The sequence below is a fragment of the Megascapheus bottae genome, chromosome 17 (assembly GCF_031878675.1).
Source record: "Megascapheus bottae isolate mThoBot1 chromosome 17, mThoBot2.hap1, whole genome shotgun sequence".
In the NCBI taxonomy this organism is placed as follows: Eukaryota; Metazoa; Chordata; class Mammalia; order Rodentia; family Geomyidae; genus Megascapheus; species Megascapheus bottae.
The window spans coordinates 32,865,957-32,893,273 of NC_143525.1; the positions used below are offsets into that span (position 1 = coordinate 32,865,957).

The window sequence follows — 27,317 nt, forward strand, 5'->3', positions numbered from 1 at the left end:
CTCCAGCACCGCCCCCCAACCTTTAAAAAATAGAAAACAATATGTTTAATTGTTTTGTTTGCTGGAGTCTCCCACTAGGATCAAAGCCACACAGGGCAATGTTTTTCCTGCTTTTATATCACCAGCTTAAAAAAAAAAAATCAACATTTACTAGTCACATAAATATTTGTTAATTCCATGAAGGAAAGATACAGAGTGAGAGGTATTACAACTAGTTTCCTTATTTCAAAAGACTCTGAGATTAACAAGACTTGAATATAGCTCAGTGGAATAATGCTAGCATGTACAAGGGCCCTGGGTTCAACCCCTAGCATCACCTTCAAAACGAAGCCTCCAAGATTAAAGCTAGTCAGGAGAAAAATACCACCATTATCAGCAGGTGGCAGTAAGTTTTAAAGCCTTCAAATTACCATTTTCAACATTTAAATGGCAATAAAAAGAGAAAATGGCTGGGCACGGTGGCTAATGCCTATAATCCTAGCTATTCAGGAGGCTGAGATATGAGGATCATGGTTCAAAGCCAGCCTGGGCACTAAAGGCTGTGAGATGCTTAGCTCCAATTAAACAGAAAACAGGAAGTGACACTGTGGCTCAAGGGGTAGGGTGGTAGCCTTGAGTTGAAGAGCTTAAGAGTTCAGGCTGGGAGTTTGGCCTAGTGGTAGAGTGCTTGCCTAACATGCACAAAGACTGGGGTTTGATTCCTCAGTACCACATTTATAGAAAAAAGCTGGAAATGGTGCTATGGCTCAAGCGGTAGAGCTCTAGCCTTGAGAAAGCCCAAGGACAGCGTTTAGGCCCTGAGTTCCAGCCCAAGGACTGGCAAAAAAATAAAAACAAAAAAAAATATGTGAGTATAGGCTTGGAGGCATGGCTTAACTGGTAGAGCACTTGCACAGCAAGCCTAAGGACCTGAGTTCAAACTTCAGCATTGCCCCCAAAATGAAAATATACATGATTACAGAAATAATCTAAAGAACACATTCCTTAATTCAGAAAGCTAGCTGCCGTTTCTAAGCATCTTTACAAATTATATCTATGGTAATACAAATAAAATATGAAATTCTTTGTAGCTTTCTTTGACTATAAATAAGCCTCTGGAACTCTATAGAAAACTTTCATTTCCATCATTCTGCAGGAACCTTATTTAGCAATGGATATATACATTACTTTTTCTATGTTGGTGAACCATATAATTCCGCCAGCGTATGTGGAATACTTGTTTTATTTTCTGCTAATTAAATATTTACTAATATCCAACAAATACAAAGAAAATGCTAATTAAATTGCTAACCACTGACTGATTCTTCCCATTCTGAATATTTATTACCTTCTCCAGGTTTGGGGTCCCAGCCCAATCTCTCTCCTATAGGTGAAAAGACATCTTTCACAAACTCCTGGATTTCCTCATAGAAGTCTGTGTGGGACAAGAGAGTTGAGAGAATCCCCAGGTTACAGCTCAGGTCGCTCCATACAGTGTAATTGGGTTCATTCACAAAAGCCTCCATGACTTTTAGAACCTCTACAGTGCTAATGATTCCAGCTCGAGCCTGGGATAGGAAAAGACATAAATTAACCTAGCCTTCAAACAAAACAAGACAAAACAAATGAGCATGTACTTTTGGAATTATCTAACAATGCTTTCAGTTTAAGGACATGAAACTATAAGCTCAGAAGAACATAGTTAAAGCAAATAAAAATTCTATTATGACAGCATCCCTTATTTACTTGATATTTAATTTTCTTTTAAATATGAAACTTCTGTAATTCAGAGCAACATTAAATCAGTTCTATTTCTACTCAGCTTCTAGGACCTTGGCTTTGTCTTGACATTTTTCATACTTTCAAAAAAGCTATAAAAATATGTGGGACTTTAGTTCACCTCTCCTTTACTCTGTGTGTGTGTTGGGGCTTTAACTCAGGGCCTGAGCACTGTCCTTGGGCTTTCTCAAGGCTAGAGCTCTACCACTTGAGTCTCAGCACCACTTCTGGCCTTTTTCTATGTATATGGTACCGAGGAATTGAACCCGGGTCTTTGTGCATGCAAGGCACTCTACCACTAGGCCAAACTCCCAGCCCTCCCTGAGCTCTTTGGCTCTGGGCTAGCATTCTGCCATTTGAGCTACAGCTACTCTCCAGGCTTTCTTCTCCTTTTTTTTTTTTGGGGGGGGGGATGTTTAATTGGAAATAATAGCCTCAAAGACTTCATATGCCCAGGTTGGCTTCAAACTGTGATCCTCAAATCTCAGCTTCCTGAGTAGCTAGGATTATAGGCATGAGGCCCTGGCAAAATACAACAGGACAATTTTATCTCAGTCAAAGACATCCAGGAATTACCTAAATATGTTGGAGTCATAAATACAATCCTACTAAATCTTTTTCTGGAAAAAAACCAAATATAAATATATTTCTCAAGTTAATGTGTTATAAACTAGAATAATAGCAGTGTTTAGTTTTTCGGCAAAGTATACTACTTTATACCACAGTAAAACATAAAATCACTTATTTTTTTCAAAAATCAATAGATAAATTTTCCCAAAACTCATATCTATTTCTATTAAAAAGAAAGGACTATTTGCCTCATAAAAAAGGCTATTTTTCTTTATTTTTTTAAGAGCACAAGAGAAGTTTATTGCAAAGAAAAGATGAAGAAAAAGATGGAAATGGACAGGGGACAAGAGCTGGTGATCCCCAAAGGATGCTTTAAAGATAGCTATAAAGTAAGTGGCTTAAGTGGTGAAAGGCATTTACTTTTGGTAAATTACATAGGACCAATCTTTTTATGTAATTAATAGTAAGTCATTTGCTTGCACCCCAAAGATGCCAAACCTTCAGAAATAACTAATTCTTCTATTTTTCAAAAACAAGATTCTTTAATAATCAAATTCTACCATACTATTTCAGTGACAGATGCTCACCAAGGAAAAGAGGTCATTCTGTAATCCAAGTCGATCCACAGGAGGCAGAGAAAGGTCACGGATGCCTGGTAATAAACTTTCCAGCATGGCAGAGCTATACTGGGTCCTATAAAAGCCAACTGTTCCCAGATTCAACTGAAAAGATCCAATAAACATCATTAACCACTCTCACATTTAAAATAAAAAAAAAAGTTTTATACTGCTGAGGAATCAAACCCAGGTTCTCACACACATGCTAAGCAAATGTTCTTCCATTTAGCTAAAATATTAGCCCCATTTCTTTTCCAGGTTTTGTTTTGTTTTTTGGTGTGTTTGTGCTAGTCTTGAGGTTTGAACTCAAGGTGTGGGTGCATCTGAGTTATTTTGCTCAAGGGTAGCACTCAAGTACTTGAGCCACAGCTCCTTTATTTTGTGGTGGTTAATTGCTAAGTGTCTCACAGACTTTTCTGGCCGCAGGCTGGCTCTTTTGTAATCAGTCATGGGGCTTGAACTCTGGGCTTAGGTACTGTCCCTGAGCTGAAGTCTTCAGCTCAAGGTTAGCACTCTACCACTTAAGCCATAGTGCTACTTCCGGTTTTCTGGTGATTAACTGTAGATAAAAGTCCCATAGATTTTAGTGCCTAGGCTGGTTTTGAGCCATGATCCTTAGATCTCAGCCTCCTGAGTAGCTAGGCTTACAGGTGTAAGCCACTGGCGCCCAGCTCCCGGGCTGGCTTTGAACTATGAATTTCAGGTCCTGAGTTCAAGCCAGGACGGGAAAAAAAAAGAAAGAGGGGCCGGGAGTTTGGCCTAGTGGTAAGAATTGCTTGCCTAGCATGCATGAAGACCCGGGTTTGATTCCTCAGTACCATATACATAGAAAAAGCCGTAAATGGTGTTATGGCTTAAGTGGTAGAGCTCTAGCCATGAAAAAGTCCAAGGACAGTGCTCAGACCCTGAGTTCAAGCCCCAGGACTGGCAAAAAAAAAAAAAAAAAAAAGAAAGAGTCTCACTGACATTTTAGTCATTTTATCTGCTTGTCTACGAATCCCCCCACCTAACATAAGGGGCAGTGTCTGGACAATACTATTTGAAAAATGGCCCTAAATTTTACAGTATTAATGTTTGCCAGGCACCAGTGGCTCATTCCTGCAATCCTAGATACTTAGGAGGCAGAGATCTGAGGATTGCAGTTCAAAGCCAGCCCGGGCACAAAAGTCCATGAGACTCTTATCTCCAATTAACCACCAGAAAGGCAGTGGTGCTGTGGCTCAAGTGTTAAGAGTGTGCCTTAAGCTGAAGAGCTTAGGGACAGTGCCCAGGCCCAGAGTTGAAGCCCCATGACTGACTATCCCACCTCCCCCCCCAAAAAGCAAAACAGAAAAGTTTTTCTTAGCCAGTTGTCAATAACTCATGCTTGTAGAGCGGCAAAACACTAGCTTTGAGCAGGGACAGCACCCAGGTCCTGACTTCAAACCCCAGGACCAGCACACATACAAAAAGGATTTCTTTGAAAAGTCCTAGCCTAAACTGAAGCAGTAAATTTTAGGGACCATCATAAAATATATAAAGTGAGACAGACAAATCATTTCAGGTAAGATAAAATGTCTATGCTATTACTGTACTCACCTTCACCCACTGATCTGGCTTCACATTTTTCAAAACTACATTCATCTCTGGCTTATCCATTAGAATTTTTTGTTTGGCTTGACTGGGGTCTTCGCTAGTAGAGACTGTGATAGGAACCATCCATTGAGGGCAATCTTCTCCTGAGCAAGAAAAGAACAAAAAATTGAAAAATGGTTTTCAATGGAAGAAATTGATTAAAAAGTAGAAAAAAGGGCCCAGGAGAGTAGCCTAGTGGTAGAGTCCTCACCTAGTAAATACGAAGCCCTAGGTTTGATTCCTCAGTACCATATACTCAGAAAAGGCAGAAAGTAGCACTGTGGCTCAAATGGCAGAGTGCTAGCCTTGAGCAAAAAGTGTCTAAGCTCAAGTGGCAGAGCACTAGTCTTGAGTTCAAGGACAGTACCCACGCCCTGATTTTAAGCCCCAGGACTGGCAAAAAAAAAAAAAAAAAAAAAAGTAGAAAAGAGATGTCAGGGGGCCAGGTGCTAGTAGCTCCCACCTGTAATTGTAGCTTACTCGGAAGGCTAAAGATCTAAGGAACAGAATTCAAAGCCACCCTGGGCAAGTAAGTCTGTGAGATTTTCATCTCCAATTAATCACTAGAGAACCAGAAGTGGCTATGGCTCAAAGTGGTAGAGTGCTAGCTTTGAGCAAAAGGACAGAGCCTCGATCTTAAATCCAAGCCCCACAACCAACAACAAAACGAGAGGAGAAGAAAACAATGTTAGATATTGTTCTAAATAGTAAGTCAATAAGAACCTCATTCCTAGTGCTACATAAACTATTCCAGGTGAATTGAACAATACTGGTATAATAGAAGAAAAAAATTACCAACTACAACTAAAAAAAAAAATCACAACAGCCTTAAAACAAAGCAAAACAAAACAGTACTTTCTTGAAGATTTAACAAATGCAGTAGTTTAAACTATATTTTGGGGGAACTGGGTTTTCAACTTGGGGACTTAAGGTTACCCAAGCTATATGCCTAGTTCACACTGATTTAAACTTAACTGTTACTTTCCCCTTATAAAATAGCATTTATAAACCTCTAAGTTATATTCCTTAACAGAACATACACTGTTCAAACTGTGAAGGGTTCTTTTTTTTTTTTTTGCCTGTCCTGGGACTTGAACTCAGCCTGAGCACTGTCCTTGGGCTTTCTCAAGGCTAGAGCTCTAGCACTCGAGCCTCAACACCAGTTTCAGCTTTTCCTTTGTATGTGGTATCAAGGAATCAAACCTGGATCTCTGTGCATGCTAGGCAAGCACTCTTACCACTAGGCCAAACTCCCAGCCAAGGGTTCAATTTTTACTGAAGTAGATAGATCACATCCTGGGAGCTTCTGCATTCTATCAATGAGGTAGCATATCTAAAAGCCAAAGCAACATTTTTAAAACAAAAACATTTTCTTAGATTATAAAGACAGCAAAATAGACTGTATATTAAGATATCAAACAAAAGTATTAATGCTAGTGCACTGAATTATTAAAATAAGTTTCATAGCTAACATTATTTAAACAAGTTATACGGCCTGACTATTAAATGAAACCACAAATCAACCCTCCTCATGAAGGTATTTCAAGTTTTTGGTATGTTGTTGCCTATATTAGTTGTCAAAAATAATTGTGATATGACTATCAATACTGAAATGCAGATTATAGCTATGAAGTAAAAAAAAAAAAGGAATTAAGACACTTAAAGAGATTTATGTGGATAATAAACCCATCATATTATTTGTCAGACCTAAAGAGTAATTCTAGGCCAGGTTTGGGTGGCTCAGGCCAGTAATCCTAGTTACTCAGGAGGTTCAGATCTGAGGGTTGCAGTTCCAAGTCAGTCCAGGTAAGAAAGTCCATGAGACTTTTTTTTTTAGTCAGTCATGGGAACCAAACTCTGGGCCTGGGTGCTATCCCTGAACTCTGAATTCAGCTCAAGGTCCTAAACCTGGAGCCACAGCACTGCTTGTTTCTGGTTTTCTAGAGGTTAATGGGAGATAAGAGTCTCCCAGTCTTTGTGTCTGGGATGGCTTTGAATCCTAATCCTCAGATCTCAGCCTCCTGAGTAGCTAGAATTACAGACGTGAGCCACCTCACCAGAGGAGGCATCATTTCTTTTCTTTTTTGTAGGTCATGGGGCTTGAACCGGCCTGGCCTGGGCACTGTCCCTGAGCTCTTTAGCTCAAGGCTACTGTCCTACCTCTGGGCCTGCCTCTGGTCCTGGCTAGTATCTTGGAGCTGAAGAGCTCAAGGCTACTGCCCTACCCTTGAGCCAAGCCCTACTTCCCATTTTCTAAAGGTTAATTGGAGATACAAGTCTCAGGTCCTATTGTGCCCCAGCTGGCTTTGAACCACAATCCTCAGAACTCAGCTTCCAGAGTAGGTAGGATTACAGGCATGAGCTGAAACCTCATTTCTTAAACATTCCAACCTTTAGTCTCTACAGCCTTCAATAACAGAGATGAAATTTTTAAAAATTCTAAGTGACTAAATACTACAAATACCGTGTAAAACTCTTCTTTGTACGTTTGAAGCAAGGTCTTGCTTTGGAGTCTGGGTGGTCTTGAGATCTTCCCCACCTCAGCCTCCCAATTGCTGATTACAGATGCCACCATTTCCAGCTTAAATTTCTCTTTTGATTTCTTAAATTTCATTTTTATTCTTTCAACATCTCCTTGCTTTTATTTAATCCCACTAAGCTATAAAAATGAATATCATTTCCTATACCTGAAACACTACCAGTATGACACCCCAATTTATTTATAAGCTCCCACTTACAGCTATTTGCTTACCAACATATGGTCCACTGGCACAGAACTTCTTTTGAGACAATTTCAGTAATTTGTCATCTTCTACCTAAAAGACGTAAAACAAATGCTAATAGCATCGATCTCTTCTTTTCCCCCGCCCCCTGTGTATGCGGGGGCATTTCTACAAGAATTAGAGGGTGGAACCAATACAACTAAATGTCTCATGAGTGCATACAATTTAATGGCAATGAAGAGATGATACCATGGAATGGGCAAAAAGCTCACTACTATTCATTTAGGCATCAAAATATTCTAAAATCAGAATAAATTAGGAATAAAAATGTTCTAAATAAAAGCTCAGAGATAAGAGATTCAGGTTGTCTGCATGGGCTAGCTTTGAACCTTGATCCTCAGATCTCAGCATCCTGGTGGCTAAGATTACAGGTGCAAGCCATAGTACACGGCATGGATTTTCTTTTTTGAGACAAAGTTTTGCTGTGTAGCTTAAAGTGGCATCTAATTCCTCATCCTTCCACTTTACCTCCTATATGCTGGATTTACAGGCATGTATACCTTCAGAAAATACTTTTGAAAGTTTACCTGTTCAGCTTCCACATAAATGAGAGGGAATCCCATTTGTTTGGTCCAGGTATTCATCACAGCTGCTATAGGTTTGCCACTAGCACTTTCCAAACTTTCCCAAAGATCCTCTAAAAAATACATGTAAACAATATTAATCTAATTTCCTAAACTATCAGAATTTATTTTATTTACTTTTTTTTTGGTCGTGGGGCTTGAACTCTGGGCCTCGGCGTTGTCCCTGAGCTCTTCAGCTCAAGGCTACTGCTCTACCCTTTGAGCCACAGCACCACTTTCAGTTTTCTGGTGGTTAATTGAAGATAAGAGTCTCACAGACTTCAGTGCATCGGCTGGCTCTGAACTGCAACCCTCAACTCTCAGCCTCAAGAGCAGCTAGGATTACCATGCCCAGCCCATCAGAAATTTTATATAACTGTTAACATATTTGACTCTTCCTTGGTTCTTTTAGGTTCAGGAAACAATAGTTTTAACATCCACCCCTGCATACTGCATCTAAATAAATTTCATATAAAAATTGGTCTTTTAACATGTACTTAATCATTCTGATAGATAACAATATTTCAAATTACAATGAACAACAAACTAATTCAAAGAAAAAGCAGACAGTAACATGTTCATATATACTACTTCATAAAGTCATAAACAATGTCATTAAATTTATTCAATAAACCTAAGTTAAAACATAGTCAATGATAAAACAAATAAAACTTATACAGTCAAACATCACTTCCAGCAGAAAAAGTGCAGTAGAGTTCTATTGATACAGTAATGGTGATATGTATGGTGAAAAGCCAAAGACAATAAAATCTGCAAGAGGTAACTTTTGGTCTGCATCTTAAAGATGAGTTGTCAGACAAAAAAAGGGGAGCATACCCAGGTACAGAGAGCAAATGATCTAGCTACCAACAGGGAAGTATAAGATAGAAAACTTGAAGCAAAACTGGTTGATGCAACAACACAGTGTCTTCAATAAGCTTCAGAATAGGCAACATAGGAATAGGAGCCACATATAAGGTTTTAAAAAAAACTGGTGGAGGGCTGGGAGTTTGGCCTAGTGGTAGAGTGCTTATCTAGCATGCAGGAAGACTCATGTTCAATTCCTCAGTACTATATGCATAGAAAAGCCAGAAGTGGTGCTGTGGCTCAAGTGGTGGAACTCTAGCCTTGAAGAAAGCCCAAGGACAGTGCTCAGACCCTGAGTTCAGTCCCCAGGACTGACAAAAAAATTTTTTTTAAAAATTAAAAGAAAAAAAAACTTAGCAGAAGCCAAAATGTTTAAGCATGGCTTACAAAGAAGGATAAAGGCTCACTCCTGTAATCCTAGGTACTCAGGAGGCTGAGATCTGACGATCGTGGTTCAAAGTCAGCCTAGGCACTACAGAATGGGCCTGAGACTCTTTTATCTCCAATTAACCTCTAGAAAAAATAGGAAGCAGGGCTGTGGCTCAAGGGGTAGCGGCAGCCTTTAGCTAAAGAGCGCAGGGAGAGCACCAAGGCACAGAGTTCAAGCCCCGTTACTGACCAAAAAAAAAAAAAAAACCCTGCCAAGAGTGGTAAATAGGGTAATCAAGTACAGTGATAACACTAGCTAATCCTTCTAGAGAGATATTCATTCTAGCTTTAGTTCAACAGATGAAGTTGAAAGGACTGGGAAAGAATAACTGCAGAACTGTAGTGGAGAAGTCATAAAGTAGACTAGATGGGTTATGTGAAAAGACAGACAACTCTGAAACTTCTGCAAGAAGATAAAGACCATGAGCAATAATTAAAGTATAGTTGAATACCATGTACTGTCTATAAATAACAGGACCAAACAAAAATGTTAAATAATACTGGGCTTTACTATTCAAAGTGTAGCTTACAACTCAGTAACACTAGATTTACCCAGGCATGTTACAAATGTACTCCATACACAGAGTAACAGTTGTTTATCTCCATTTCAAACTCAACCTATTAAAGACTACCTGTGGCAGCATTCTTTTGTTGAAACTTGGTTAAATACATGTTCATTCCTCTCTTGAAGTCCTGAGAAAATTAAAAAAAAATTAAATACAAGAGTCAAATCTCAAGATTTAATAGTATACATGTACATTTGTAGTCAAAAGCAAACCTGGCACTGGTGGCTCAAGCCTGTAATCCTAGCTACTCAGTTGGCTCAGCTATGAGAATCTCATTTTTTTTGTTTTTTTATTTTGGCCGGTCCTGGCACTTGAACTCAGAGTCTGAGCACTGTCCTTGGGCTTTCTCAAGGCTGGCGCTAGTGCTCTATCACCTGAGCCACAGAACCACTTTCAGCATTTTCTATGTATGTGGTACTAAGGAATCAAACCAGAGTCTTCATGGATGCTAGGCAAGCACTCTTCAACTGGACCAAACTACTGGCCTGAGGATCTCTATTTTTAACTAGCCCACACAGAAAAATCTGTAATATTCATCTCCAACTAACTAGCAAAAAGCTGGGCTGGAAGTGTGACTCAAATGATAAGAGTGTCAACTGTAAGTAAAGAAGCCAAGCAAGGCATTGGTAACTCATGCCTCTAATCCTAATTATTCAGGGAGCTGAGATCTAAGGGATATGGTTTAAAGCCAGGCCAGACAGAAAAAAATCCTGTGAGACTCCTATTTCCAGTTAACCACCAAAAAGCTGAAAGTAGAATTGTTGTTCAAGTGGTAGAGGCTAGTCTTAAGCAAAAAAGCTCCTGGACAACATCTAGGCCTTGAGTTCAAATCCTAGAAATGACATTATTGTGTGTCTGCATGCATGCATGCGTGCACACACGCACACACACGTGCACACACACATATGCACATGCACACACACATATGCACATGCACACACACATACACACACACACAGAAATTAACTTAAATACTGAAGTGTCAGACGTACTATAAAATATACAATCCTGGGCCAGGAGTGTAGCCTAATGGTAGAGTGTACCATATACATAGAAAAAGCTGGAAACAGAGCTGTGGCTCAACTGGTAGAGCTCTAGATTCAAGAAAGCCCGAGGACAGTGCTCAGGCCCTGAGTTCAAGTCCCAAAACTGGCAAAATATACGTGTGTGTGTGTGTGTGTATATATAAATGTGTTTATGTAATATATATGTATACACACACACTTCTTTGCTGCCTGCTACCTTAAGACTGTATACGTGCCAGGCTCCTCAGGAGGCTGAGATCTGAGGATTGTCTTTCCAAATCAGCCAGAGAAGAAAGTACATGAAACTCTTTCTCTCCAATTAACTATCAAAAAGGCCAGAAGTGAATCTGTGGTTCAAGTGGTAGAGTGCTAGCCTTAAGCAAAAAGCCCAGAGACAAGTGTTCAAAGTGAGTTCAAGCTCTAGAATGCATATTCTTTTCCTTCTACTTTTGCCTTTAAGTTTTATACTGACCTCCCATTTTTACTCCTGAACGTACTTGCACATCACTATTCTAGGAGGAAATAGTCAATTTAAGAAGAAATATAGATAAGCAAAAAATTTATCTGTGATCAGATAATTAAAAAAAAAGTTTTCCATTACCTGATCCCCGATGTAGTCATGCAGCATTCGGATAACAGATGCACCTTTGCTGTATGATATAGCATCAAATATCTCATCAACCTCGGATGGATGGCCCACACTGACCTGGCAAACAGCATGATCCAGGGTTATGACCAGAACCAGACAGCCTGAAATACCAAATTACCTAAAAAGCTTTCTAAGAAAACCCTTCTAATTCCCTTCTATTTTTTTGCCTGTAACACTCTCATAAAGTACCCGACAATCATCAAAAGTGTAGCTAATTTAAGTTAAAAAAAAAAAATACAAGGATCATGTTATATATTCTAGTCCTGACTGTGCTCTGCTCAGGGGCATTCATTATGATATATTTACTCGTACGAGTATGGGAGGAGGTAAGGAAGAAATGCAGAGATAAAAACATTTGCTTTTTTCTGGGCCAGGAGTTTGGCCTTGTGGTAGAACGCTTGCCTGGCATGCACAAAGACCAGGGTTCGGTATCTCAGTACTACATACATAGAAAAAAAAAAAAAAGCTGAAGTAGTGCTGTGGCTCAAGTGGCAGAGTTCTAGCCTTGAGAAAAAGTCCACAGACAGTGCTCAGGCCCTGAGTTCAGCCCCACAACTGGCCAAACAACAACAACAACATCAACAACAACAAACATTTGGTTACTTACACTGATTATAATTAGTTTATGATTAAAACATTAAAAATTATTTATTTTACAGTTAAATAAAATCCTAGCTAAATATATTAAAATAAGATTATAACTTTCCTTATTTGGATGCAAAATTTCTACATATTAAACTAACTGTAATAAGGATGATAAATCAAGAGGATTAAAACAAACATAAAAACAGTCTAAAATAATAAAATGCCTGGTATTTTCCTTGCAATAATGGAATTATAGTGATCTTCAAAAGATACAGTTTCGGGCTGGGAGTCTGGCCTAGGGGTAGAATGCTTGCCCAGCATGCACAAGGACCAGGGTTTGATTCCTCTGTACCAATGCATAGAAAAGCCGTAAGTGGTGCTGTGGCTCAAGTGGTAGAGCTCTAGCCTTGATGAAAGCCCAAAGACAGTGCTCAGACCCTGGCTCTGAGTTCAATCCCTAGGACTGACCAAAAAAAAAAGGAACAACAAGCAATTTCACCCAGAAATTATCTCTTTATTTCAGAATCCTAAGCATCTCTATAATGAATTATTTATTTTACTAGAAAAGAAAATAATTATAGGTCAATGACTGGAAAATATAACTCACTTCAATAGGATGGCTGTTATCTAAGGCGTCAAGCTCCTGGGCTCGGGTATAATCTGCAGAAACAAACTGAGTCCAGATATCATACTCTGGAAAGCAGTGGTCCACACATAGATACTCAATCCAAGATGCAAAGCCTTCATTTAACCAAAGATGAGTCCACCATTCCTTTTAAAAAAAGAAAAAAAAAGTATAAGCAATAAGTGAGGGAAACAAAATGACTGTAATTCTACTCATTTGAAAAAAAAATTCTTAAAGAAAACAAAAAAAAATGTTCTTCTATATTCCCAAGTTTATGTATACATACACACATTTTTTTTTTTGTGGGTGGATCATGGGGCTTGAACTCTGGGCCTGAACACTGCCCCTGAACTCTTGAGCTCAAGGCTACCACCCTACTCTAAGTCCCACTTCCCATTTTCTAGAGGTTAATTGGAGGTAAGAGTCTCAGGTACTTATGTGCCTGGGCTGGCTTTGAACCTTGATCCTCAAATCTCAGCCTCCTGAGTAGCTAGGATTACAGGCATGAGCCATCAAGCCCGGCTCCAAGTTTATAATTTAAAGAGCCAAAATCCTGAAGCCATTCAGTAAAAAAAAAAAAAAAAAATCTTATTTGTGTCAAAGGATGGGCAAGAAAGGTCAGGTGAGCTGCCGATCTTGGGGGACATTTTCAAAACATTGCAGAAACTTCTTGCTATCATAGATAGAAATATGGAAAAGGAAAAGAGCAGATAAATGTAGGCAAGAGCAGAGAAGTAAAAAATATTATATAAAATTTAGCTTAGTAATCAGCTGTGGTGGCTCATACCTATAATCCCATCTAGAAAGTGGGGGGTATGAGAGGTAACTGTGAGACCCTGTTTCTTTTTTTTCTTTCTTTCTTTCTTTCTTTTTTTTTTTTTTTTTTTTGCCAGTCCTGGGCTTGAGCTCAGGCCCTGAGCAAAAAAAAAAAAAAAAAAAAAAGCTGGCAGTGGAGCAGCTACTGAAGTGGCAGAGGGGAAACATTAAACAAGAAAGCTCAGGGACAGAGCCCAAGCCCTATGTAAAAATTCCAAAGTCATTTAGGGAAGAACTTATTTTTGTATTAACATATGTCTATAAAGGTTGGTGATCTTAGAAATACGCGTAGGAAACCATTTCAAAATGCTTAAGTGGGCTGGGAGTTTGGCCTAGTGGTTGAGTGCTTGCCTAGCATGCATGAAGACCCGGGTTCGATTCCTTGGTACCACATACGTAGAAAAAAGCCAGAAGTGGTGCTGAGGCTCAAGTGGTAGAGCTCTAGCCTTGAGAAAGTCCAAGGACAGTGCTCAGGCCCTGAGCTCCAGCCCAGGACTGGCAAAAAAAGAAAAAAAAATGCTTAAGTAACACTACTTCCATTGTGTGTGTGCATGTGCACATGTGTGCCTGTATGCCGGGAATGGCACTCAAAATCTCACCACCCAAGAGATGGGTACTCTAAGATATACCTATCATCCCAGCTATATGAGGAAGTACAAATTGGTTGGGCCTTGAGCATAAAGTAATCTCAACAACAATGCATAAAGGGGGGCCAGGAGTTTGGCCTAGTGGTAGAGTACTTGCCAAGCATGCACGAAGATCTGGGTTTGCTTTCTCAGTACCACATACATAGAAAAAGCTGGAAGTGGTGTTGTAGCTTAAGTAGTAGAGCCCTAGCCTTGAGAAAACCTAAGGGCAGTGATCAGGCCCTGAGTTCAAGCCAGGACTGGCCAAAAAAAAAAAGGGGGGGGGGACTGGTAGAGTGGCTCAAGTGATATGGTACCTATCTAGCTAGGATAAAGTCTCAGTTAAAGACCAAAAAGACAAAAATCCAAAATTAAACAAAAAGTTAGTGGGAAAAATAATGGGGAGGCTAGGGGTAAAGCTCAAATGATAAAGCACTTGCCTATAAAGTGCTGCACATGCTTTACAGGTTCAATAGTCACTATTAAAAAGAACAAAACGGGCCGGGAGTTTGGCCTAGTGATTGAGTGCTTGCCTAGCATGCAGGAAGACCCAAGTTCCATTCCTCGGTACCACATACATAGAAAAAAAGGCAGAAGTGGTGCTGAGGCTCAAGTGGTAGAGCTCTAGCCTTGAGAAAGTCCAAGGACAGTGCTCAGGCTCTGAGCTCAAGCCCAGGACTGGCAAAAAAAAAAAAAAAAAAAAAGAACAAAACTAGAAAGCTATATTAGGCCAAACAAAAAAAGTTTGGAAAAAGTCAGGTGTCTTGGCTCATTCACACAATCCTACTCAGGAGGCTAAGATCTGAGGATCAAGGTTTAAAGGCAGCCCAGGCACAAAAGGACCTGAGACTCTTATCTCCAATTAACCTCTATAGAGTTCAAGCCCTAGAACTGGAAAAGGAAGGAAGGAAGGAAGGAAGGAAGGAAGGAAGGAAGGAAGGAAGGAAGGAAGGAAGGAAGGAAGGAAGGAAGGGCAGGCAGACAAAGGGGCCAGGAGTTTGGCCTAGTGGTAAGAGTGCTTGCCTAGCATGCAAAAAGACCCCGGTTCCATTCATTGGTACCACGTGCATAGAAAAAGCCAGAAATAGTGCTGTGGCTCAAGTGGCAAAGCAATAGCCTTGAGGAAAGCCCAAGGGCAGTGGTTAGGCCCTGAGTTCAAGTCCCAGGACTGGCAAAAAAGAAAAAAAAGTATCATGTAGTGCAATGATGAATATTAAACATTCGTGTAGAAATTCTCACCTATTACTACAACTAGATGGGGGCTGGGAATGTGGCTCAGTGGTAATTTGCTTGCCTAGCATGTATGAAAACCTGGGTTCAATTCCTTAGTACCACATAAACAAAAAACAAAAATAAGACTACATGGCAAGTGGAATGAACAAAGAATGAGTGACAAAAATTTTGAAGTGTTTAGCCATCAACTTTTTAGAATGATGATTTCAATCTAATTTTCACTGAAGTTGATTAAAGCTCTTAATAAAGTAATATATTAATCCAAGACAGAGGCCAAGGGACTTTTGGTTGAAAAACAACAAGTGCATTTTGAAATTCTAAAAGAATCAGATTTGGGGGAAGGGGATGCTTGAACGCAGGGTCTCACATTTTCATTTAAGCTTTTATGTTCAACACTGGCACTACTCTATCACTTGAGTCATACTTCTACTTTGTTTTTTGTTTTGTTTTTGTTTTTGATGCCTGTCCTAGGTTTGAACTCAGTGTCTGGGTGCTTGTTCCTGAGCTTTTTTTAGCTTAAGGCTGTGCTCAACCACTTGAACCACAGCTTCATTTCCAGCCTTTTGAGGTTAAAGAGATGAAAGTCTCACAGACCTCCTTTCCTGGGCTGGCTCTGAACTGTAATCCACAGAACTCAGCCTCCTAAATGGTCAGGATGATAAGTATGAGCCACTGGACCCCAGCAAAAGGGTTATTTTTTCTACTGGTGCTGATCCTGGGGCTTGAAATCAGGGCCTCAGTGCTGTCCCTGGGCTTTTTGCTCAAGGCTAAAACTCTTATTACTTGAACCACAGCTCTACTTCTGGCTTTTGGGTGGTTAATTGGAAATAAAAATCTTCCAGGCTTGTCTGGCATGGTGGCTCATGCCTATAATCCTAGCTACTCAGGAGGCTGAGATCTGAGGATCAAGGTTCAAAGCCAGCCTGTGCCAAAAGGACCTGAGACTCATCTCCAATTAGCCTCTAGAAAACAGGAAGTGGGGCTTGGCTCAAGGGGTAGGGCAATTGCCTTGAGCTGAACTCAGAGACAGTGCCCAGGCAGACTTTAAGCCCATGACCCACAAAAAAGGGGAAAAAAAAAAAACCTTACAGACTTTCCTGCTTGGGCTGGTTTCATACTGCAATCGTCAGATTATAGACTCCTCAGTAGGTAGGATTACAGGCATGAGCCAGCAGTGCCTGATCAAAGGATTTATTTTTGTGGTGTTACTTTAGCCACTCCTTCCCAGATGTCTCAGTTGTTAAATATCTTTCTTGCTTGCTTATTTCTAAGACATAGGAAAGTTAACTAAATATCTAAGCTAAATATACAACTCTTGTAAAGCCTTCAATGCTGTATTCAGTAAACCCAGGGCCTTGCATATGGTAGGCAAGTACTCTACCACTAAGCCACTTTCCTAACCCTGATAAATACTTTTCAAAGACAGATCTTGAAAATAATACCTTTCTATCACTTAACTATTTTTTTAGAATAATATTATAGTCAAATATTGTAAAAGCCTGTGTGATCAAAATAACATACAACAGGATGAAAATATAGTTTAGCACTTAAAAAATATTAAATACCATAGTAACAAGATTTCCAAACCATTGATGGGCAAGTTCATGTCCCACAACCAGTGCAACCCATTGGCGTGATGAAGAACAGGAATTTTTTGGATCAATAAGCAAAGCAGTCTCCCTGTTTTTCAAAACAAAACAAAACAAAACAATGTCAATATTGCAATAAAAGTAGGCATACGCAGTGGGGAAGATTCTGACAGTAAATGATGTGGCTAGGTTAGGCTTTAGAGATATTAATAAAACATTTCCAGAAAATATAGGGCAGAAAAGATGGGAGTCTGAGGGCTACCATAATAAAATTCATTCAACAAAAGATTAAACCAGGCTTTGGTGGTTCAACCCTGTAATCCTAGCTACTCAGGAGGCTGAAATCTGAGGACCACAGTTCAGCCTGGGCAGAAAAGTCAGTGAGACTCCTATTTCTAATTTACCACCAGAAAACTGGAAGTGGAGTTGGGCCTCACAGTGATAGAACATTAGCCTAGAGCAGAAGAGCTCTGTGACAGTACACAGGCTAATTAGCTGAAGTCCCATGACTGACCAAAAAAAAGATCAAAGACATGAAACAACAAATTTATTAGTTCTTTAATCTGAAATTTTATAAGTATTTCTGATTACAGATGATTATGCTAAACAAAGATATCTTTTCATTAAATGAGGGAAATAGCAGAGGAAAATGCAATCCAACACCCCCAAAAGAACACTGAACAGGCTATCCAAAACTTAGCTCATCTTAAAAGGCAAGTGAAAGTAGAGAACAAAAAAATTGTTTATGGACTCTGCTTCAAAAATTTTGCAAACCACATGTTTGTGTTGTGGTAAAAGACATGTAAAAAATTGGCTAGAAGATACAAAATAAGGGGAGGTTCTTCAAATTGGATAAATAACTGAAACTACTGGAAAGACACCAAAATGAGTAGCTCAGCCAAGAACATAGCTAAAAATGGTACTAATGCCAGATGCTCACTTTCAAAATCTATTTATTTATTTTTTGGCCCGTTCTGGGGCTTAGAATCACTTTCAAACTCTTACACGCTCGGATAGTAGCACCAGAAAGGCAAGTCCATCTGCATTCTTGAAATATTAATGAAACTGAGGGGAGAGGCAGATACCAAATCGTAAAGCAGAAGCTACTCAACTGTGATTAGGAGTGAAGACCTTATGAAGTCAGTGATTGGAAAGATAAGGCAGGGTGACGTGTCATTAACATACCTATAAGTAACAAGGCCCCAGTTCTCCATGGCACCTTCATAAAATAAATATAAACATTTATTGATATATATATGTGCATAGTTTTTCCTCAAAAAAATCATAAAATTCAATAAAGTTATTACAACTTAACAATAAAACGAAATTTACTTTACCAGCTGCAAAATCAGCAATAGCAATGAGATCAATTTTAGGTAGAGGATAAGGAACATTGAAGTACTCTTTATAAAAAGGCAAGGTTTTAGCAGCAACCTACAAAAGCACAAACAAAAGAACCATCTGATGAGTTTTTTTTTAAATAAATCATATAAAAAATCCACAAAGGAAAACCTGCTGCAAGGCAAAGTATCTCAAACTACAAGAAACCAATTCTAGAGAGCCTATCTCCTTCAAAGACTGACTAAGCCCAAGCTTTACATACACTGGACACACTGACCCATTTATAAGTAGGTATGAAAAGTATAACTTATAGTCTCACACTCATTCCCTAAAAAAAGAAATTCTACGTTTATATTCTTTTTAATCAAGAGCTGGGTTTTAACGCACAGCCCTGTGCATGCTTAACATGCACTCTACCACTAAGCTATATTATAGCACTGACTTTTATACTCTCAAAATAATTATAAAATGTTAATGCAACATCAATGTTGACATGTCCAAAATTCTATTAAAAATAAAATGAAAGGAGCATAAAAACGTTCAGACTAAATTATAAATAACTGTACTAATAATTTATCAGAAATGTAAATTCCCCAACCTGGAGTTATGGACTGTTGGAACAATCCTCTTCAAGTACATTTACCTCTAACGCAAATTTTCCTTGTTCTGCTTTGCCAACAGGGGTGTAAACACGGACACACACACCATCTTTTGACCTTGTTTCTACAAAGTCATATTCACCCACAACAAATGCCACCAGATATGTAGACATAACAGGTGTGCGGGCAAACTTCACTTCCACTAAATTTTCATCATCAGGGTATGGTTTCCGGTCAATTACATTCTTAAGGGGGAAAAAAAGGAAAAATTAAACAGATTTTCATTAATATTCTAGAGCAAACACTAGCCTAAAACTATAGGTTTTCATTCAATGTTTTTATCCTGTTAATATCTTTCCTCTTAAAAAAAACTGATCTAAGCCGGGCCGGTGTCTCACACCTGTAATCCTGGCTACTCAGGAGGCTAGAGATCTGAGGCTCAAAGCCAGCCCAGGCACTAAAGAACAAGAGACTCTTATCTCCAATTAACCACCAGAAAACCAGAAGTGGCCCCTGTAGCTCAAGAGGTAGAGTGGTAGCCTTGAGCTGAAGAGCTCAGGGACACCTCCCAGGCCCAGAGTTCTAGTCCCAAAGACTGACCAAAAACAAAAACAAACAAAAAAACCTGAGTCTGTATGGATGGCTCATGCCTATAATCCTAGCTACTCAGGTGGCTGAGACCTGAGGATCACAGTTCCAAGGCCGCTTGCACAAACTTATCTCATCTCCAATTAACCACCCCAAAATTAGAAGTGGAGCTGTAGCTCATGTGTTAGACCATTAACCTTAAGCAAAAAGCTCAGGGATAGTACCCAGGCCCTGAGTTCAAGCCCTGCAATTCACAAAAGGTTAAAAAAAAAGTATAATACACTTACACTAAAAAGTGCAAGTAGCTAAAAATTAGCTACTTATCGATAGCTAAAAAGTTAAAATTCTCAAGTACTTGAGACAAGGGGAATCCATTTATCTTTTTTTTCGGTTGTGGGACTTGAACTCTTCAGCTCAAGGGACCCCCTTATCTCTTGAGGCACAGCTTTACTTCCAGTTTTCTAGTGGTTAATCGGAGATAAGAGTCTCAGGGATTTTTTAGTGCCTGGGCTGGCAACCTGGACCCTCAGATCTCTGCCTCCTGAGTAGCTAGGATTACAGGTGTGAGACACCATGCCTGGATGTTCAATTTTTCTTGAATATATATTATGACAAGCATTGGGATGTTTTCCAGTAAGACTTCAATACTTTTCAAATGAAATGAGGACAGGAAAAAACAATAATAAATGATGCTATATGCCAGGCACTGGTTGCTCATGCATATAATCCTAGCTACTCAAAAGACTGAGATCTGAGGATTCCAAATTAGAGCCAGCCCAAGCAGACAAATAAATCCAAGACACTGTCATCTCTAATTAACTGGGGGTGGGGAGAGAAGGGGAAGCTAGAGTGGAGAACATAGTTCAAATGGTAAAGTGTTAGTCAAAAGCAAAAAAGCCAAACAAGACTACAAGGCCCTCAGTTCATGCCTCAGGACTGACACATACATGCAAAATTAATTAAAAAAATAGACTGTGGAATTTTCTCATCTCAAAAGGTATGGACTTCTAAAGTATTCCTGTACCAAGGCTGACTCTACACAAATGGGTAAAGTTTTCATTTTATTTTTGCAATTTCTAACTTCCCTTTGGTCTAAGCCCTTCTTTTCTACTGAAGCTCTTATTCCCTCAAATTTTATTGTTTCTTCCAACAAAGATTTACATAAGAAAATTCATTTTGGGGCTGGGAATGTGGCTTAGTGGTAGAGTACCTACTTAGCATGCATGAAACCCTGGGTTTGATTCCTCAGTACTACATAAACAGAAAAAGCTAGAAGTGGTGCTATGGCTCAAATGGTAGAACACTTGTGTCTTGAGCACAGAGAGACTCAGGGACAGTACCCATGCCCTGAGTTCAAGCTTTGGCCAAAAAAAGGCCAGGAGTTTGACCTAGTGGTAGAGTGCTTGCCTAGCATGCAGGAAGATTCAGGTTCAATTCCTTGGTACCACATACATAGAAAAAAGCCGGAAATGGTGCTGGGGCTCAAGTGGTAGAGCACTAGCCTTGAGAAAGTACGAGGACAGTGCTCAGGCCCAGAGCTCAAGCCCTGACTGACAAAAGGAAAAAAAAGAAAAAAGAGGGGCCGGGAGTTTGGCCTAGTGGTTAAAGTGCTTGCCTAGCATGCATGAAGACCCGGGTTCGATTCCTCAGTACCACATACATAGAAAAAAGCCGGAAGTGGTGCTGAGGCTCAAGTGGTAGAGCTCTAGCCTTGAGAAAATCCAAGGACAGTGTTCAGGCCCTGAACTCAAGCCCAGGACTGGCAAAAAAAAAAAAAAAAAGAAAAAAAGAAAAAGGAAAAAAAATGCATCTATACTATAAAATATTTGAGATGATCAGAATATAGGCTACAAGTTACCAAACATCATAAACAAGTCTGTCCTGAGTAATATATTTTAAGTAACGAATGACTTACTTTATAAATTATATCAATGGTAACAGTATAAAAAGCAAGTCAAAGAAGATAGGCCAGAAACTTAAACATACTTTATTATACAACTACAACTTCTGATATTTAAATATAAAAGTTGTTTTCTTTCAACTAATTTGTTTTCCATTTGTATTGATAAAAGAACTAAAGGGGCCGGGAGTTTGGCCTAGTGGTAATGTGCTTGCATAGGATGCATGAAGACCCAAGTTAGATTCCTTGGTACCACATACATAGAGGAAAAAAACAAAAAAAGCTTGAAGTGGTGTTGGGTGCTGTGGCTCAAGTGATAGAGCTCTAGCCTTGAGAAAAGTCCAAGGACAGTGTTCAAGCCCTGAGTTCAAGCCCCATGACTGTCAAAAAAAAAAAAAAAAAAAGAACTTAAAAAAAAGCAAATTAACATGTTAATGTATTAAACAAGGATTCCTTATTCTATAGGGGAAATCCCTCCAAATATAAAAGGCTATTGAGCAAAAGAGAGCTCATTGGAAATAAACACTAGTTGTGTTTCTAGTGTGTACTAAGTTACTGCGCTAGGTAATAAAATGTTATACCATCTAATCACAACAAAGCAAAAACACCATAATAAAAATTTAAAAGAGATATAAGCATATACATACCATGTTTGATAAAGCTACTCTGTCTTTAGGAACAACCAATGAGATATCAAAAGTTGCCTTAATGGCAGGTTCATCCCAGCAAGGAAAAGCTCTCCGGGCATCAGTGGCCTTAAGAAAAGAGTATGAAATATAAATAACCACTAAGTTAACATCAAGTATTTCATGAAGCATCTGCCATTTCTATTTTATTCAGTAGTTAGTTCATGTTCAACCAAATATATATTCCTTTTCTATTCAGTGTTAAGCAAAAGGCTATAAACTACAAAGAAAATATAATACACGCTACCACTGTAAAAATGTATCCACATAGTTCTTAGACACTAGCAACCATCCAGAAACAAGGTCCACTACCAATCTGAACAATCTGAGAATCAGAGAGATAGGGAAAGTATGAGTAGAAATGAATTGGCCAAACTGATTTTTCTTATATGCATGCGTGAAATATGATACAACTCCTTTTAACAATCAGCATACTCTTTTTTTTTTTTTTGCCAGTCATGGGCTTGAGCTCAGGGCGTGAGCACTGTCCTTGGACTTTCTCAAGGCTAGAGCTCTACCACTTGAGCCTCAGCACCACTTCCGGCTTTTTTTCTATGTATGTGGTACCGAGGAATCGAACCTGGGTCATCATGCATGCTAGGCAAGCACCTTAACCACTAGGCCAAACTCCCGGCCCTCAGCATACTCTTTTAAAAAAAGGAATATAAGCCAGGTGCAGTGGCTCACATCTGTAATCCTAGTTACTCAGGACGCTGAGATCTGAGAATTGCAATTCAAAGTCAGCCCAGGCACTAAAGTCCATGAGACTCTTATCTCCAATTAACTACTAGAAAACCGGAAGTAGGGTAGAGCTCAGGGACAACGCCCAGGCCCAGAGTACAAGCCCCACCAAAAAAAAAAAAAAAAAAAAAAAAAAAAAAAAAGGAATATTAACAAGTTCTATTATTACTAGGAGGGAAGAAAGTAAATGGAAAGGATGAAGAAAGATGAATATGGTCAAAATACTTCACATGTATGAAAATGGAACAATGAAGCTTGTAGAAATTGGTGTGGAAGGAGGGAAAGGAGGGAAAAGAGTGACAGAGGAAATGACTCTAATCAAGGTACACTGCAGGCATATGTAGACATGTCAAAATGAAATCCCCTAGTAAAACTAATTGGTGATAGTTAAAAAATGTGAAAAGCCTGGGTACTGGTAGTTCACACCTGTAATCTTAGTTACATAGGAAGTTGAAAATCTTCAGACTGAAGTTCAAAACCAGCCTGGGAAGATAAATCTGTGAGATTCTCTCCATTTAACTGGCAAAAAGTCAGAAGGGGAGGTGAGGCTAAAAATGCAAGAGTGTTCAAACAATAATAGAAGGCACCTTGTTCAAGCCCAAACAGCACACATACATACATACATACATACACACACACACACACACACACACACACACACACACAAATAAATAAAACCAACTCTCCCCAAATATGAGAATCAAATGCAATTACACCTGGTTTTATTTTCTTGTGCTAGTAGTAGGGCTTGAACTTAGGGTTTTGACACTGTCCCCTTAGCTTTTTCACTCACTGTGCTTTATCACTTGATCAACACCTCACTTTCATTTCTGTCTTTTCGGTGGCTAACTGGAAATAACTGTCATGGATTTCCCTATATGAGCTGGCTTCAAACATTAATCCTCAGATTTCAGCCTCCTGAATTTAGGATTACATGTGCTAGCCACTAGCATTGCATCCTATTTGTTTTTGTGCAAGTCCTAGGGCTTGATAAATTCAGGGCCTGAGCACAGTCCCTGATGATTTTTGCCAAAGGGTGGCATTCTGCCACTTGAGCCACCCCACTACCACCACTACTGCTACTACTACTACGACTGCTGCTGCTGCTACTGCTGCTGCTACTACTACTACTGCTGCTGCTACTACTGCTGCTGCTGCTACTATTACTACTGCTACTACTGCTGCTGCTACTGCTACTACTGCTGCTGCTGCTGCTATTACTACTGCTACTACTGCTCCTGCTACTACTACTGCTGCTGCTGCTATTACTACTGCTACTACTGCTGCTGCTACTGCTACTAGTACTACTGCTACTGCTGCTACTATTGCTACTACTGCTACTACTACTGCTGCTGCTGCTACTACTGCTACTACTACTGCTGCTACTGCTGCTGCTACTGCTGCTGCTACTACTACTACTGCTACTGCTGCTACTGCTGCTGCTATTACTGCTGCTGCTGCTACTACTACTACTGCTACTGCTACTGCTACTACTACTACGACTGCTGCTGCTGCTACTGCTGCTGCTACTACTACTACTGCTGCTGCTACTACTGCTGCTGCTGCTGCTGCTACTATTACTACTGCTACTACTGCTGCTGCTACTGCTACTACTGCTGCTGCTATTACTACTGCTACTACTGCTGCTGCTACTACTACTGCTGCTGCTATTACTACTGCTACTACTGCTGCTGCTACTGCTACTAGTACTACTGCTACTGCTGCTACTATTGCTACTACTGCTACTACTACTGCTGCTGCTGCTACTACTGCTACTACTACTGCTGCTACTGCTGCTGCTACTGCTGCTGCTACTACTACTACTGCTACTGCTGCTACTGCTGCTGCTGCTACTACTGCTGCTGCTGCTACTACTACTACTGCTACTGCTACTGCTGCTGCTACTACTACTACTGCTACTGCTACTGCTGCTGCTACTACTGCTGCTGCTACTACTACTACTGCTGCTACTACTACTACTGCTACTGCTGCTGCTACTTTTGTTTTTTGTTAAGTCCTGAGGCTTGAACTCTGGGCGAGTGCTATCCCGGAGCTTTATCACTCAAGGCTAGCAGTCTACCACTTTGAGCCACAGCACCACTTTCAGTTTTCTGGGGGCTAATTGGAGATAAAGTTTGATGGACTTCCTGCCCAGGCTGGCTTTGAGATCCTCAGATCTCAGCCTCCTGAGTAGCTAGGATTACAGGTGTGAGCAACCAGCGTCCAGCTAATTATTATTTTTTTGTTATTACTAACAAATCTAAACATCTAGGAAAACTAGGTATGTACAAAGGCACAAAGGCTTTTCAGACACATAAAAGCTTAGTAATCACAATACCCACGTACACTCTTTTTTAAAAAATTGCTTGGAGAGGCCGGGAGTTTGGCCTAGTGGTAGAGTGCTTGCCTAGCATGCATGAAGACCCAGGTTCGATTCCTCAGTACCACATACATAGAAAAACCTGGAAGTGGTGCTGTGGTTCACGTGCCAGAGCTCTAGCCTTGAAAAAGCCCGAGGATAGTGCTTAGGCCCTAAGTTCAAGCCCCATAAAAAAAATTGCTTGGAGAAATTAGAAATGATGATGCATATCTGTAACATCAGAGCTTTGGAAGGTAGAAAGATAACAACAAATCGGAGGCCAGCCTAGGCAAAAGTAATGGGCAAGACTTTCTGCCAAAAAAAACCCCACATAAAATAAATAAGATAGCTGGGTGCCTGTAATCCTAACTACTCAGGAGGCTGAGATCTGAGGATCGTAGTTCAAAGCCAGTCCGAGCACTAAAGTCTTCTGTTAGACCATTTCATATTTCACACACAAAAAATTTTTTTTGGATACACACCAGCCAACATTTCAAGATGAAGTGTTCAAAAGAGTTTGAGACAAGCAATATAGTAATTTCAAATACAGAATTAAGCCTAGACAAGGGGGGAGGGAAAGTGGGAGAGTAACATAGGAAGGGGGTAATAATGTTCAAGAAGTAATTTATTCATGGGGGGCCGGGAGTTTGGCCTAGTGGTAGAGTGCCTGCCTGGCATGCACGAAGACCCAGGTTTGATTCCTTGATTCCACACTCACAGAGAAAGCTCAAGTGGTAGAGTGCTAGCCTTGAGGAATGCCCAAGGATAGCACTCAGGCCCTCATCAGTTCAAGCCTCAGGACTGTATTTATAGAAATAAATACAAGGGGCCTTGAGTTTGGCCTAGCAGTAAAGTGCTTGCCTAGCACCCATGAAGACGCAGGTTCCATTCCTTGGTACCACATACACAGAGCTACTCAGGAGGCTGAGATCTGAGGATCGTGGTTCAAAGCCAGCCCAGTCACTAAAGACCATGAGCCTCTTATCTCCAATTAACCACTATAAAACCAGATGTGGTGCTGTGGCTCAAGGGGTAGGGTGGTAGCCTTGAGCTGAAGAGCTCAGGGACAGTACCTAGAACGAGAGTCCAACCCCACAACTGACAAAAAAAGGAAGGAAGGAGAGAGAAAGGGAGGGGAGAGAGAGGGAGGGAAGGAGGGAGAGAAAGAGAAGGAGAAAGGGAGGGAGGGAGAGAGGGAGGGAGGGAGGGAGGGAGGGAGGTAATTTGTAACTTTATTGGGCTAAGAGCATAGCCTAGTGGTAGAGTGCCCACCTAGCATGTATGAAGTCCTGGATTTGATTCCTCATGCTCGGAAAAAGCTGGAAGTGGCACTGTGGTTGAAACGGCAGAACACTAATCTTGAGCAAAAAAGCGTACAAGGACACTGCCCAGGCCCTGAGTTCAGGCCACAGAACTTGCAGGCAATGAAAGAGGGGGGGGAGAGGGAGAGAGACAGAGAGACAGAGACAACAAGCCAGCCAAGTACCTGTGATCCTCCTAGCTACTCAGGAGGCTGAGTTCCAAGCAACTCAGGCAGGGAAGTCTGAGACTCTTACCTCTACTAAACTACCAAAATGCCAGAAGTAGAGCTGTGGCTTAGGCAAAAGAAGCCTAGACCTGAGTTAAGAGTTCTAGGATTGGCACAAAAAATAAAGCCAAGTGTAGTAGACATGTGTCTAATCACAGCTATTTAGGAGGTAGAGACAGGTGGTTATTGATCTGGGGATAGCACAGGCAAACATACAAAATCCTCTGAAAAACTACAAGCAAAAGGACCGGTGGCATATCTCAAGTGATAGAGCTTTTGCCTTGACAAGTGCCAAAGAAAGAAAAGAGACAATTAGATGAATATCAAATAAACCCTAAGTATAATTATGACTAAAAGGAATTTAGCCTCAAGAATCACCTTAAGGGCTAGGAGCATGGCCTAGTGGTAGAGTGCTTGCCTAGCATCCATGAAGCCCTGGGTTCAATTACCTGGTACCACATACACAGAAAAGGCTGGATGTGGTGCTGTGGCTCAAGTGATAGTAGAGCACTAGCCCTAGAAAGCCCAAGGACAGTGCTCGGGCCCTGAGTTCAAGCTGCAGGACTGGCCAAAAAAAGTCATCACCTTAAATAATAGCATCAAGGGTTGGGAATTTGGCCTAGTGGAGTGTTTGCCTAAATATACACCAAGACCCGGGTT

The 27,317-nt window shown here is 40.2% G+C and overlaps 1 protein-coding gene across 2 annotated transcripts in view; it reads right to left on the bottom strand.

Annotated features, from left to right (window-relative positions):
• Npepps (aminopeptidase puromycin sensitive) overlaps positions 1-27,317 on the bottom strand; it is a 77,114-nt gene that overhangs the window by 11,066 nt on the left and 38,731 nt on the right. For both annotated transcript variants that reach the window (XM_090350718.1, XM_090350719.1), the window contains 13 exons: positions 21,991-22,098; positions 18,900-19,100; positions 18,253-18,349; positions 18,101-18,134; positions 16,892-17,006; positions 12,634-12,798; positions 11,394-11,498; positions 9,834-9,894; positions 7,870-7,979; positions 7,312-7,375; positions 4,524-4,663; positions 2,916-3,050; positions 1,328-1,547 (listed from right to left, as the gene is read on the bottom strand). In XM_090350718.1, coding sequence (XP_090206844.1) covers positions 1,328-1,547; positions 2,916-3,050; positions 4,524-4,663; positions 7,312-7,375; positions 7,870-7,979; positions 9,834-9,894; positions 11,394-11,498; positions 12,634-12,798; positions 16,892-17,006; positions 18,101-18,134; positions 18,253-18,349; positions 18,900-19,100; positions 21,991-22,098 — 1,555 coding nt within the window. The remainder of the gene's footprint in view (positions 1-1,327; positions 1,548-2,915; positions 3,051-4,523; positions 4,664-7,311; positions 7,376-7,869; positions 7,980-9,833; positions 9,895-11,393; positions 11,499-12,633; positions 12,799-16,891; positions 17,007-18,100; positions 18,135-18,252; positions 18,350-18,899; positions 19,101-21,990; positions 22,099-27,317) is intronic.